We start from the raw sequence: 12,182 nt of genomic DNA, 5'->3' as shown, positions 1-12,182 counted from the left end.
CGCAAAATGGATTTGACCTATGGCGGAAGACAGCGGAGAAGACTCACACGGGGCGGGGATGCTGTAAGTACTAAAGGACACACACTTGGGAGCCCTAGGGTGACATGACGGGGCCTGGTGGGAGAAAGGGCAGGGGTGTGTCAGTGGCTACATGGCTCAGGGGACAGACCTGTCGGTCCTGGCCGCGGCCGCGTCCCACCCCTCAGCCGCTTCACTTGGGGCCCTGCGCCTCGGATTCCTCGTCATCATCTTCATACATCTCCCCCTCCTCCTCGGCCGTGGCGTCCTGGTACTGCTGGTACTCGGACACCAGGTCGTTCATGTTGCTCTCGGCCTCGGTGAACTCCATCTCGTCCATGCCCTCGCCCGTGTACCAGTGCAGGAAGGCCTTGCGGCGGAACATGGCCGTGAACTGCTCCGAGATGCGCTTGAACAGCTCCTGTATGGCTGTGCTGTTGCCGATGAAGGTGGAGGACATCTTGAGCCCGCGGGGCGGGATGTCGCACACGGCCACCTTCACGTTGTTGGGGATCCACTCGACAAAGTAGCTGCTGTTCTTGCTCTGGATGGCCAGCATCTGCTCGTCCACCTCCTTCATGGACATGCGGCCCCGGAAGACAGTGGCCACGGTCAGGTAGCGCCCGTGGCGGGGGTCGCAGGCCGCCATCATGTTCTTGGCGTCAAACATCTGCTGGGTGAGCTCGGGCACCGTCAGCGCGCGGTACTGCTGGCTGCCGCGGGCGGTGAGCGGGGCGAAGCCGGGCATGAAGAAGTGCAGGCGCGGGAAGGGCACCATGTTCACGGCCAGCTTGCGCAGGTCGGCGTTGAGCTGGCCCGGGAAGCGCAGGGAGGTGGTGACCCCGCTCATGGTGGCCGACACCAGGTGGTTGAGGTCCCCGTAGGTGGGCGTGGCCAGCTTGAGAGTGCGGAAGCAGATGTCGTACAGCGCCTCGTTGTCGATGCAGTAGGTCTCGTCCGTGTTCTCCACCAGCTGGTGGATGGACAGCGTGGCGTTGTAGGGCTCGACCACCGTGTCCGACACCTTGGGCGAGGGCACCACGCTGAAGGTGTTCATGATGCGGTCGGGGTACTCCTCGCGGACCTTGCTGATGAGCAGGGTGCCCATGCCCGAGCCCGTGCCGCCCCCCAGCGAGTGGGTCAGCTGGAAGCCCTGCAGGCAGTCGCAATTCTCACACTCCTTCCGCACCACGTCCAGGACCGAGTCCACCAGCTCGGCACCCTCCGTGTAGTGGCCCTTGGCCCAGTTGTTGCCGGCCCCACTCTGACCTGGGACGGGGGCAGGGGGACACGGACGGGGTCAGACCTCCAGTGCCTGCCTGATGGCAGCCGCGGACGCAGCCCTGTGCCTGTTTACCCTCCATGAAGCGGGGCTGCCCGCACCTTCTCAAGCCCTCCCAGCCACACCGTGTGGGGAGTCGATCATCCCTCCCCTCCAGGCCACCCACCCTCTGGCCGGCTGTGCTGGAAGGGTAAACTGCAGCCCCAGCACCCCTCACAGCCCGGGGTCGGGAGGAGGCTCATGCCCATGAGTTGGGGTGCTGAGCGCTAGGGGGTGGAAGTGGGCTGTGGCCTTCCTCCTGTCACCGTGTGAGCACCCAGGGCCCTGCCACCAGACTCAAGGGTGTGAGGACAGCTGACCTGACCACAGCAACGTCGCGTGCTCGTGAGCCGGTATCCTCTGGAGGCACTGCTGCTGCCCCCTACCCCGCCCCCGCCCCCATCTCTCTAAGGATCCTGTGAGCTCAAGCCTCTGTCGCACACATCGTTCTGCTTGAAATCACAAGTGGTTTCTGTTCCTTGCACAGAACCCTTTCTCTGGGACTCTGTCCCAAGCTGCAGATTGGGGAGATCAGGTCTGCTCTGCAGGGTCACAGGCAGGGGTGACTCTGCCCTTGTTTCTGTTGATCTGGGTTTGCCGGCAGTGGGGTCCACCAGGAGAGGCTGGGGCAGGGGAAACTTACCGAAGATGAAGTTGTCAGGCCTGAAGAGGTGCCCAAAGGCCCCAGACCGGACGCTGTCCATGGTTCCAGGCTCCAGGTCCACCAGGATGGCCCGAGGCACATACTTGTGAGCTGAGGGCAGAGGGGTGGGTTACATGGGTCACAGAAGCTAGGCGCCCCTCCTTCCCTCTAAGTCCTGCCCCAGACTGCCAGCCTCATGCTCTCACCCTAAGAGCTCAGACTCTGGGGTCAGAGAGGCAGGAGCCACGTGTGAAAAGGGAGTCATGGTTGACATCCGGACAGCCAGGACCAAATCCCACGTCTACGTGGGCAGGTTAATATTTTGCCAGTTCACTAAAGACACCATTTCGCACCAGTTGCTGAGTAGCCCCTGCCCGACCTCTCCAGGTAACCCCTGCTCTGGACCCTCCCATGGGCCTCCTGAAGGGGCCTTTGGGACCCTGCCCAGCCCTGGCCATTCCACCGGACTGTGCGTGTGTCTCATGGCCATTAAACACATTTGAATCTCGCTAGGGTTATTAGGATCCCCTGTCTTTATTCTGTGAGTCTCTGGTTGCACCTGCCAGCCAACTGAAAGGAAGGCAGAGATGCTGGGACCCAGCAGTCAAGGTCCCCCCACCCCACCCCTTGGTCCAGGATGGGGGCTCACAAGAGGCCTCGTTGTAGTAGACGCTGATGCGCTCCAGCTGCAGGTCCGAGTCCCCTACATAATTGCCACTGGGGTCTATCCCGTGCTCGTCGCTGATGACCTCCCAGAACTGCAGGGGGAACGGAGGGGTCAGTAGGTGGTTGTGACCCCCACCAGGCCCCTTCCCTCCCGTAGCCTTGAAGCCCTGGTACGAAATTAGGGGCTTGGACCCAAAGCCTGCACTAGTCCCTTTGAGTGACTTTGAAAAAGAACCCCTAGCTGTGTCATCTGTAAGAAAATTGTCGTAATAAATATGCACGTCCATGGAGACCAGAGCCTTCAGCGTGGTTCAGGGCTCAGCTGACACAGACCCGGGTCCCCAGACCCAGCTCTGCCCTTGGTGGCCAGGGGCCTTGGGGAGGCTACTTCTCCATGAGTAACAGACACGCTCTCGGGGTGCCTCGTTTTTCATTCCCTCCTCGCAGATGAGAAAGCTGAAGCACAGAGAAGGTAAGTGCTGGAGACGGGCCAGGGCACACGCGCCCCTCGCTGTCGGGGCAAAGATGCCCAGTGACAGGGCCTGGCAGCGCCCAGCACGCCAGCAGCCCCAGCCGCCTGAGTGGGGAGTCGCTTGCCTGGGGTTACCCAGCCTGTCCAAGCTGAGACGGCACAGCCCCAGCTTCAAGGGCTCACTCTCCCCACGGTCTCCTGCCCTGCTCGCCCTGCTCAGGAACCTACCGCGCTTCTCTCAGGACTGGGGCAGGGCAGGACCACCCCTTCCCAGCTGCGTGACCTTGGGCAGGTCCTGGAGGTTCTCTGTGCCTCAGTGGTCTCACCTGTTCAGTGGGCCTGATGATGAAGCCAGGTTGTTGTGAGAATAAAGCAAGTTACTCTGCACAGGGCCTGTGAATGGTGAGTGCCACGTGGGATTATTAGCAGGCAAAGACACCCGCCCTGGGTGAAGGGAAGGCTGCGCAGTGCTCTGTGCTCGCCCCAGGGGCACTTCCAGGCTGTCTCAGAGCACAGCTGCCCATGCAGGCCGGAGATTGTGGTCACACACCGTGTGACTTACCAGTGCTCCTCCCCTTTGCCCCTCAGGGTTGGGGTGACTCAGAAGAACGGGTGTGAAGGCCCCAAGAAGCAAAGGGCCTCTACACATGGGTCATGTGCTCGGGAAAAGACTGCTCAGTGAGAAAAGCAGTTAGAAATCAGTTTTCACATGCGTATCTATATATAGATGTCTCTGACAGACATTCAAAAATCTGCTGCCGGCAGCCGTGTCTGAGAGCGGTCCGGGGCTGGGGGAGGCAGCCGTGCCTGAGAGCGGTCCGGGGCTGGGGGAGGCAGCCGTGCCTGAGAGTGGTCCGGGGCTGGGGGAGAGGCTTTGGCACTGCACACCGTTTGGTTCTTTTGGAATTTTTGTCACGTGCACATGTTAACTTCTCAAAAAAAAAAAAAGATTCGTTAAAAATAAAAACATTTTTAAACCTGAGAAGTATGAACTGTCATTATTATAAAATGTACAGAAGGATCTTAGCATTTCACCCAGAGAGACTGTTATCAGAGGTCAGCTCTCAGCAAGGGTGGGAGCTGGACTTCTTCCTCCTTTGTGTGTTTTTGTCATTGGTAAGTTTTCTTCTTTTTTTCTGCATTAAGTGTGCATTACCGCTGTAATTAGAGGTGTCACTGAGGCATTCGGGGCCTGATCAGAGCTTCCTCCCACTGCTGGGTTCCCCATGCCCTCCTCAGGACAGTGTGAGCCGGGGGCCTTGGTTCCCACAGCCCTGGGACACCCCAGACCTCTGGCTTCAGAGATACCCACAGCCCCTGTAGAGAAGGGATGAGCTTGAGATGGCAAGTGTGGGAGGGGGAGAGAGTGACTCAGCCACCGAGCCACCAACACATCTATGGAAAGTTCTCTGGACCGCTCTATGACATGCATAGGCTTCCAGGAGGCAGCAGACCAGAGTGAGTGCAGACCCCAGCACTGGCCAGTGTGTGCCAGTGACTCCACCTCTCAGGACCTCCGTTTTCTCATCTGTAAAGTGGACATAATATGATACCCACTTCAAGTGGTCAACTCAAGGCCTGACACATAAAAGCAGTCAGCAAATGTTGGCCTCACAAAATTAAAAGGCCTTAGATATTAGTTAAATTTGTAAAGTCATATTCACTGATAAATAAAATAAAAGATACTTGAAAAAAAATCAATATACTTTGGAATATTGTGTTGCAATAAGAGATCACCACTGGTATGAGCAGATCTCCAAGGCACACCCTTAGGGGAAAGGCACATTGCAATGACATACAGAGTAAAAGCAAGAATCTCACAGCAGATGCTATATTTTTTATACATAGGTGCTTATGCACAGAAGATGGACTAGAATAGTGGAAAATAACTTGTCCTGCCTGAAGAGAGGGACGGAGAGGGGCGAGGTGCTTACATGGGCACTTTAGCCTTATCTGCAATGTTTCAACTTTTTAGAAGGAGAATACGTTAATAATTGCTTTTGTAGTTAAAACAAATACGAATTGTGATTTAAAATAATAAAACTTAGAATATATTATATATACAGATCATATAACATTTAATAAATAACAAAATACTATTTTATAAATTAAAGAATAATTATGATCATCACTACAGATGAGAAAACTGCCAGGTGGCGCGCGGACCCCAGGGTCCAGGCCAGGGCTCCTATTTCAGACCCCACGGTTTTGTCTCGAGCTGGGGGCGTGCGCCGCGGCGCTGTCCGTGGTACTGACCTTTGCGGCGCCTACGCTCGTGGGCGGGGGAGGTGGCGGGGCGCGCGCAGGAGCCCAAGGCAAGAGGGGTGCAGTGGCTCCCGGGAGGGAGGGCTGGCCGACTGGGGGGGGGGGGTGGGTTTAAGCTGGACCCAACTGGGAGGGGCGGGGTGGGGGTGGGGTGCGGAAACCAGGAAATTCCTCTTCCCATTGGTTGTCAGGGCCAGGCCCCGCCCTTCCGAGACCCCGCCCAGCGGCCGAGAGGCTGGGCGCAGACAAAGGCTCCGGGACGGCCCTGCCCCCTAGGGGCGGAGGGTGGGGTCCTCAGACTCTTCGCCCCACTGTGGGAGCTGGGGTCTCCCTGCCCATCCTGATGTGTCCACACAGGCCTAGATTCAAACTCCTGCTCTGTCCATCCCAGGCGTTTTTTTTATCCTTGGGGAAGGGCGACACCCAATCCCACCGCAGCCTCGAGAAGTGCAGCGCCCAACACGTATTGGTCATCGTCACGAGTCATAAATGCCGTCATGTCACCTCTCAGGAGAGCCCTGCTCTCTCCTGGCCCCGATCGCCCTGACCTCCCTCCATAACTTCCACTCCCATCCCCACCCGCAGCCAGGCCCTCTCCCGAGCGGGCGGCCCGCCCCCAAGCAGGGGAAGCAGCCCCTCTTGCCCACCCCAGTCAGCTACTGCTTGCTGGTGATGGGCGAGAAAAGTTTGCTCTCCCTCCACCAGGAGGTCACAACCAGTACGGAAGCTGGAAACAAAAATGGCCAAGGAACGCATGCCTGTCCACAGGGCAGGTGCTGGGTGCCGGGGCAGGCAAATCCCCACACACGCTGTGAGCGCGTTCAGTTTGGTTCTGGAGATTTTCCAGGGCTGGGAGGCCGGAAGGAAACCACTAGACTGCTTCCATTGGTCACTGCAAAGGGCAGCGGTTGAAAAGGAAGAAACGATCCCCCTCCCCCCCAAATCCACCACTCTCTCTTTTGCATTGTTAAAAAGGATCAGATATTAGTTTTAAAAACAAACAAGAGTTAAGGAAATTAAGCCAAAATGAATAAAAAGTAATGAGCAAACCCAAGGGCCACTGCACTTGAAGCAGGAAAAAAATCTCTGCGGAGGCCACTGTCCAGCACTCGGGCCGCTGCCTCTGCCCTGCCCTCCACCCATGGGGGCTGCAGCTGGGCATGAACCTGCGTTTGCCTGATCAGTGCCGGTCCAGCCATAGAAGGAAGCCCCGTGACAGGATCACCACTCCCCCAGGCTCATGGTGGGACTCAGGCTGCCCTGCTTCCCTTCAGTGACCCCTGACTCTCGGAGGAGCAGATGCTCAGGGCAGGCCTGGCCCCTGTGACCACATTAATGAGCCCATGGCCCCTTCTGCCCGTCCAGGGCAGCTGTCAGTGACAGCCCCCAGAGCCCTGATTTAATTTGAGGCCTTGGTCCCCCAGGCCTCCCCTCCCCCAGCCCCTTCCTCAGGCAGGCACAGCTGTCTCCTCGGTGATTAGGGTGTCTCCCCACTACGCCCTCCCCCCCATGTGAGGCGCCTCCACCCTAGAGCCCAAGTTGCAATTTACATGTCAGCCACGTGGCTGCCCCAGCCCTGTTGTAATTAGCTTTTTGTTCTTGCCCGGTTTCCATGGCAACAGCCTCCAGAGGAAGCCTTTCCTGGCCCCTTCCCCTCCAGGACCTGTCTCCTCCCACTGCCTCCTTAGGGAACCAGCTCGACACCAGCCCTCTCTGGGTCCCTGGCCTTGGTGCTGACAAAGCCACCCGCCCCCCCCCCCCCCCTATATTGTTCTGAGGAAAGCACAGGGGGCAGCAGGCCGCACCCACCCAGCCTGAGCCCTGCGCTGAGCATTTGCAGAGACTGAGAGCCGGAGGGTGGAGAGGCTCTGTCTCCACTTGCTATGTGACCTTGGGCAAGGGACAGCTTCTCTGGACTTAGGGATGGGACACCTGCCTCCTGGGTTCGGCTGGGGATGACGCCATCCCCTTCCCGCCTCAGTTCCAACATCTGTGAGGTGGGCTAACAATGGAGGGGAGGGGCCTAGTGGTGAAGTAGCTCTCGACCCCACCCGCCCACCCCGGCTTTGTTCCCACGTCCGACCCCGAGACTCGCGGTCCCTACGTGGGTTTGATCCAACCCTGTGGCGAGGGGCCAGGGGTTGCCCAGGCAGGGCTACGCTGAGGGAGAGTCCAGTCCTCAACCAAGGTCATCCCGAGTCCGGGCCCAATTCTTCCCCCAACAAAGGAAAAGGGTGCGGCCAGCTTCCAAAAGGAAGCTGAGGGTGGTCAAAGCTAGGTGGGGGCATGGGGCGGCTCTGGACTCTTGGAGGGTACCAAGTTACTGGCGTGCCGGGGGGGGGGATCATTATGGCTTCGGGGCGAGCCCCACCCAAACCTGCCCACCCCACCCATCTCGCCTGAGGCTGCATTGTGACCCCAGAGAAGAGGGCCACGCCCAGCCAGCGCCCCCCCGCCTCCCCGCACCTGCAGCGGCGGGTGGATGGAGTTTAGCGGCTGACCTGCGCTGTGCTCCCGCAGGCCCGAGGTAAGCCCGGTAGGGGCAGCGGAAAGGCGGGGGTGGAAATGGCAGAGGGGACGACCCGGCGTCCCGGCAGCCCGCAGCGAGGGCAAGCCCATCCTTTTCTTCTAGGCTTCGCAGTGGCGAGTGAGGCTCGGGGTGCGGCTCTGCGCGTACCGCCTCCCTGATTCCCTCCCCCCGGGGACCGGCTCGAGGAGGGGGCGGGGGACGCGGGATGCGCGCCGGGTGCGGAGCCCGGCGCAGGGGGGCGGCGCACGGCCTCACCTTGGCCCCGATCTGGTTGCCGCACTGGCCGGCCTGGATGTGCACGATCTCCCTCATGCTCGGTGCGTGTGGCGGGCGGCTGCGGGACGCAGGCGGACGCGCTGGGGCCGGGGCTGGCTGCGGAGGATCTGCCGCCCCCGCCGCCCGCTCTTATAGGCTGGGCCCCGCCCGCCGCGCCCGCCCTGGCGTCATCGCGCGCGGCCAATCCGGGGACGCCGCCGCAGAATGCGGCAGGGCTGCAGCATCAGCACCGCGCATCCCCGCTCCACCGCGCGCTGCAGCGCCTCCTCCCGCCGCCCCAGGGGTCTGGGGACCGCGCACCCGAAAGGAGGGGCTGGCGAGCTCCAGGGAGGACAATAGAAGCCCCCTTGGCCCTCGGCCTCCGCCCCGGCTGCCGCCTCTATCCCACCCCAGCGGCAGCCTCCCCCCTCGGCTTTGCGAGGAGGGTCTTTCTTGTCCACACCTGTGTAGGGACCAACCCCATTTCCCACCCCGAAAGGCCAACATGGACGCCTCCCAGCTCCCTGTCTTGTGTCGCGAAGGGGCGGACCAGGTACTCTGAGCTTTGCCGGGTCCCTTAATGGTGGGGTAGCCAGGAAAAGGCTGCAGCGGGCACCGACTTCTCTCCAGAAGAAAGAAATCATGGGGCAGGGCTCCCAAACGTCTGAGTCAGAAGGGCTGTGAGTGCAGGAGGGGGGCGGTGGGTTGCTATGGCAGCTCTGAGTTTCACTGTTCTTCTCTGCACTGGGGGATGCCACCTGCCTCTTCTTCCCCAGGGGGCTGCCATGAGATTCCAAACGGACCTAGCAGGTGGGGCTGCTCTGTACCCCTGCCAGGCACAGCACCTGGCATGTAGCTGCTGCTCAGTGAACATCGGTGTCAGGAATTGTCAGAAAGACACAAACAAGCCAGGCACAGAACTGACTGGGGGTGGGGTGGGGGGAGGGCAGTGGTTTCTGTCTGACTCACTCTCCCTGATGTCACCTGTACCCCTGGAGTCTTGGTCCAAGTGAGGCTAAGGAAATTCGGTGGGCTGGGGGAGCTACGTAGGGAGATGGTGTGCGCATAAGGGAGAGAAGGGAGGCGGTGAAGTGGACACGCAGTTCAGAGGCTGGACGACCCACTGGCCTAGCAGTCTGCTGGGGTCAGACGTTAGAGTGAAACCGCCTATCATCAAGTCCTCCTGATATTTCAGTAACAAAATCCTCAGGAAGGGTCTCAGCCACAGCGTGCGGACCTGTTCCTGTGTGTGCGGTCACACTGCTTGTGTGGTGTAGCTGTGTGCGCGCCCCTCTCTTTCTCCTCTTGCAGCTTCCCCAGTTTGGCAAGTCTAGAAATGGGCCTTTTGTTCTCGAGAGACGCCCTCCCTCACAACACGTCCATGATGTGGCTTTCTGTGGTTGGCTTCCAGCCGCCTGGGGCCCCTCCCTGTCCCCGTTCAGGGGGTCCTGGGGAGCATTTGGCTCTTCCCTGGAGCTGGCTGCGCCTCCCTGTTGAGCAAAGGAAGAAGCTTTGCATCCCATTGACCAGGACCCATCACCAGCCCTGCCGCCCTGCAGGGTGGCATCGGGCCAGGCCAGCTCCCCCTCCATCCCCAGAGGGCTCTGGTGCCCGGCTCGAGGCTGACTCATCATCCTGTCTCCCAGCAAAAGCCGGCCCTGCTGGGAACCAGCTCCCAGCCCCGAGGTCAGCAGTCAGGGCTGGAGCTGCCAGTGGTGGGCGGGCAGGAACTGGCCGGGACAGGGCTCGGGTGGCTGGCCAGGGGGTGGCAGGGGCTGCAGGCATTACTAGACCTGCCTTGGAGTTGGCTGATACCATCACTGTTCCTCCACTGAGCCTGTACCAGGAAGGGGGTCGAATGTATGCTGTGTCTGTGGAGGAAGCAGGTGGGAACTCAGCCCAGGGCTGCAGCAGAGGGAGGACCCAAGGGCTCCCAGCATCAGTCAGCACGGTCCGCCGCAGAGGCCCACTCCCCTGGGGCTTGGACACCCCTGTAGCCCCTGGACAGCCTCACGGCCTTCTGGGGGGCCTTGCCTCACACCCTCCAGGGCTGGTGGAGCCCTGACCCTCCTCCCAGAAGGGCAGCACTTGGAAGAGAGCAGACCCCAGCCTCCAGGCCACCCTGCCGCTGGATGAGGCAGGGATACGAACGAGGGGCTGCAGGACTGGGCCAAGAGAGGGCCACGTTCTGGCCAGGGTCACACATGGGTCACTGTGGTCCTGCTTCTGCTGCAGTTGAGGGCGCCTGGACAGTGCTGGGGTCTTGTCACCATGGTGGTGGCTGGGGGCAGGGGAGCTGCTGCCCTTACTCCAGTTGCTCTGGGCGGGGGTTTGCACCCCAGAGAAAGCAAAGGCACAGGATCGGGTGGGTGTGGTCAGGTTCCCGCGCTCTCCCCCAGGTGGGGCTGTGGTTTCCTCACCTGGGCAGCCCAGCCACGGTTGCTGGCTGGTTCCTGGGACTTCCTTCCTTCCTTCCCCCCTCAGCCCCGCCCCCACTCCTCCACCTCAAGCTTCAAGCAGCTTCTGGAAGGAGGCAAGACAGATGGCAAGGAGGCTGCACCAAGCATAGAATTTATTACCAGGCTGCTTCCTGGCCCAGGAGCCTGGGTACTGGTCCCCAGTTCAGGCCGATGGCCCCCGCTTCACCCAGAGCAGGTGTTGGCCGGCACTGTCCGCCGGGGGCGTGCGGTGTCGACAGATGGGCTGAGCCCTGGCTCTCGGTCACCACTGAGCCTTGGAAGAGAGAAGCCCCACCCTCCACGGTGGCTCCACGCCTTCCTCCTTGCTGGTCACAAAGTCCTTGGAGCAGCGCTGCCGACAGCTTCTGCCACCACCCTGCACATCCCAGTGGACGGGGGGGCCGTGCCCCGCCGCCTCCCAGCCTCACCCATCCCCCACAGCTCCTCCTGGAGCTTCGGGCCATTCCCCTCCCGGGCCCCAGAAGGTCTGTGCAGCCACACCTTCAGCGATGGCCTAGCCCGTCCTCTCCGCCAAGGGACCGCCCCGGCCACCCAGGGCTTGGGCCACACGACAGCACCTCCTCCCTCTGCCCAGCAGCTCACCAGGAGCCCTGCAGCACCTCTTGGAGCGTCTTCCGGAGCTCCTGGCTGCGGAAGGCATAGATGAGAGGGTCCACAATGGCGTTGCAGAGGATGAGGGTGAGGAAGAGGTTGACGTTCTTGAAGATACAGACACAGGTGGGGTGTTGAGGGCAGAGGACGATGAGCAAGAGGTGGAGGAAGAAGGGGCCCCAGCAGAGGAAGAAGGTGCCCAGCAGGATGGTGAGGGTGGCTGCGCCCTTGAGGCCGAAGCCCTGCTGGGTGGAGCGCTGCCTCTTGTGGAGCCGGGCAATGCCCCGGGCATGCTGGCACGCCCGGGCCAGCATGTGGACGTACAGCACCGCCATGAGCACCAGCATGGCTACGAAGAAGCTCACGAGACAGAGCAGGACGGCCGCGTGGTTGTAGTAGGCGATGAAGAGGGTGCTGGCGAGGATGCTGGCCACCCAGATGGCCGCGATGGCCCGCCACGCCCTGGGCAATGTCACGAGGCTGTGGTACCGCAGGGCGTAGAAGATGGAGATGTAGCGGTCCACGGCGATGGCGCCCAGGAAGCAGAGGCTGGACACCATGGAGCTGCAGATGAGCACATCAATGACGTCGTCCAGCTGCTGCACCACGGCGGCCCGAGGGGCCAGGGCGCCGGCCTCCAGCAGCAGCATGACGGCCGTCTCCAGCACGTTGCTGATGCTCACAAGCAGGTCGGACGCGGCCAGGCAGCAGATGAAGTAGTACATGGGCGAGTGCAGGTTGCGGTTCTTCATGATGGCGGCCACCACCAGCATGTTCTCCACGAGACTCACCAGCCCCAAGCTGAGGAACAGACCTTCGGGAACGGACACCTCCAGGCACTGGGGCCCCGTCTGGTTGGTGGCCAGCCCGAGGCGGGGGGTGGCTGGGGACGTGGAGTTGAGGGGACTCAGCAGCTGCCTCTGGGGGCCGAGCACAGGCAT

The 12,182-nt window shown here is 61.0% G+C and overlaps 2 protein-coding genes across 7 annotated transcripts; both read right to left on the bottom strand.

Annotated features, from left to right (window-relative positions):
- Positions 1 to 8,228, bottom strand: TUBB3 (tubulin beta 3 class III; the record flags this gene model as incomplete). Of its 6 annotated transcripts, XM_082677675.1 has the most annotated exons (5): positions 1 to 592; positions 1,199 to 1,287; positions 1,983 to 2,093; positions 2,632 to 2,740; positions 8,171 to 8,228. In XM_082677675.1, the coding sequence occupies 5 exons, from the start codon at positions 8,225 to 8,227 to the stop codon at positions 212 to 214; spliced, it is 747 nt and encodes a 248-aa protein (XP_082533801.1). In that variant the 3' UTR covers positions 1 to 211. The 6 variants fall into 6 exon arrangements, with proteins under 6 accessions (XP_082533801.1, XP_082533796.1, XP_082533797.1 ...); XM_082677670.1 differs by having other exon boundaries at positions 1 to 1,287; positions 2,554 to 2,740; XM_082677671.1 differs by having other exon boundaries at positions 1 to 1,287.
- Positions 8,229 to 10,953: 2,725 nt separating this feature from the next.
- MC1R (melanocortin 1 receptor) lies at positions 10,954 to 12,182 on the bottom strand (the record flags this gene model as incomplete). Its single annotated transcript, XM_082677534.1, has 1 exon — positions 10,954 to 12,182. The coding sequence occupies one exon, from the start codon at positions 12,180 to 12,182 to the stop codon at positions 11,229 to 11,231; it is 954 nt and encodes a 317-aa protein (XP_082533660.1). The 3' UTR covers positions 10,954 to 11,228.

The sequence above is a fragment of the Grampus griseus genome, assembly GCF_964374135.1.
Source record: "Grampus griseus genome assembly, chromosome: 19".
NCBI classification, from domain to species: Eukaryota; Metazoa; Chordata; class Mammalia; order Artiodactyla; family Delphinidae; genus Grampus; species Grampus griseus.
The sequence above is the reverse complement of the archived record's forward strand: the minus strand, read 5'-3'. Positions and strand labels throughout refer to the sequence as shown.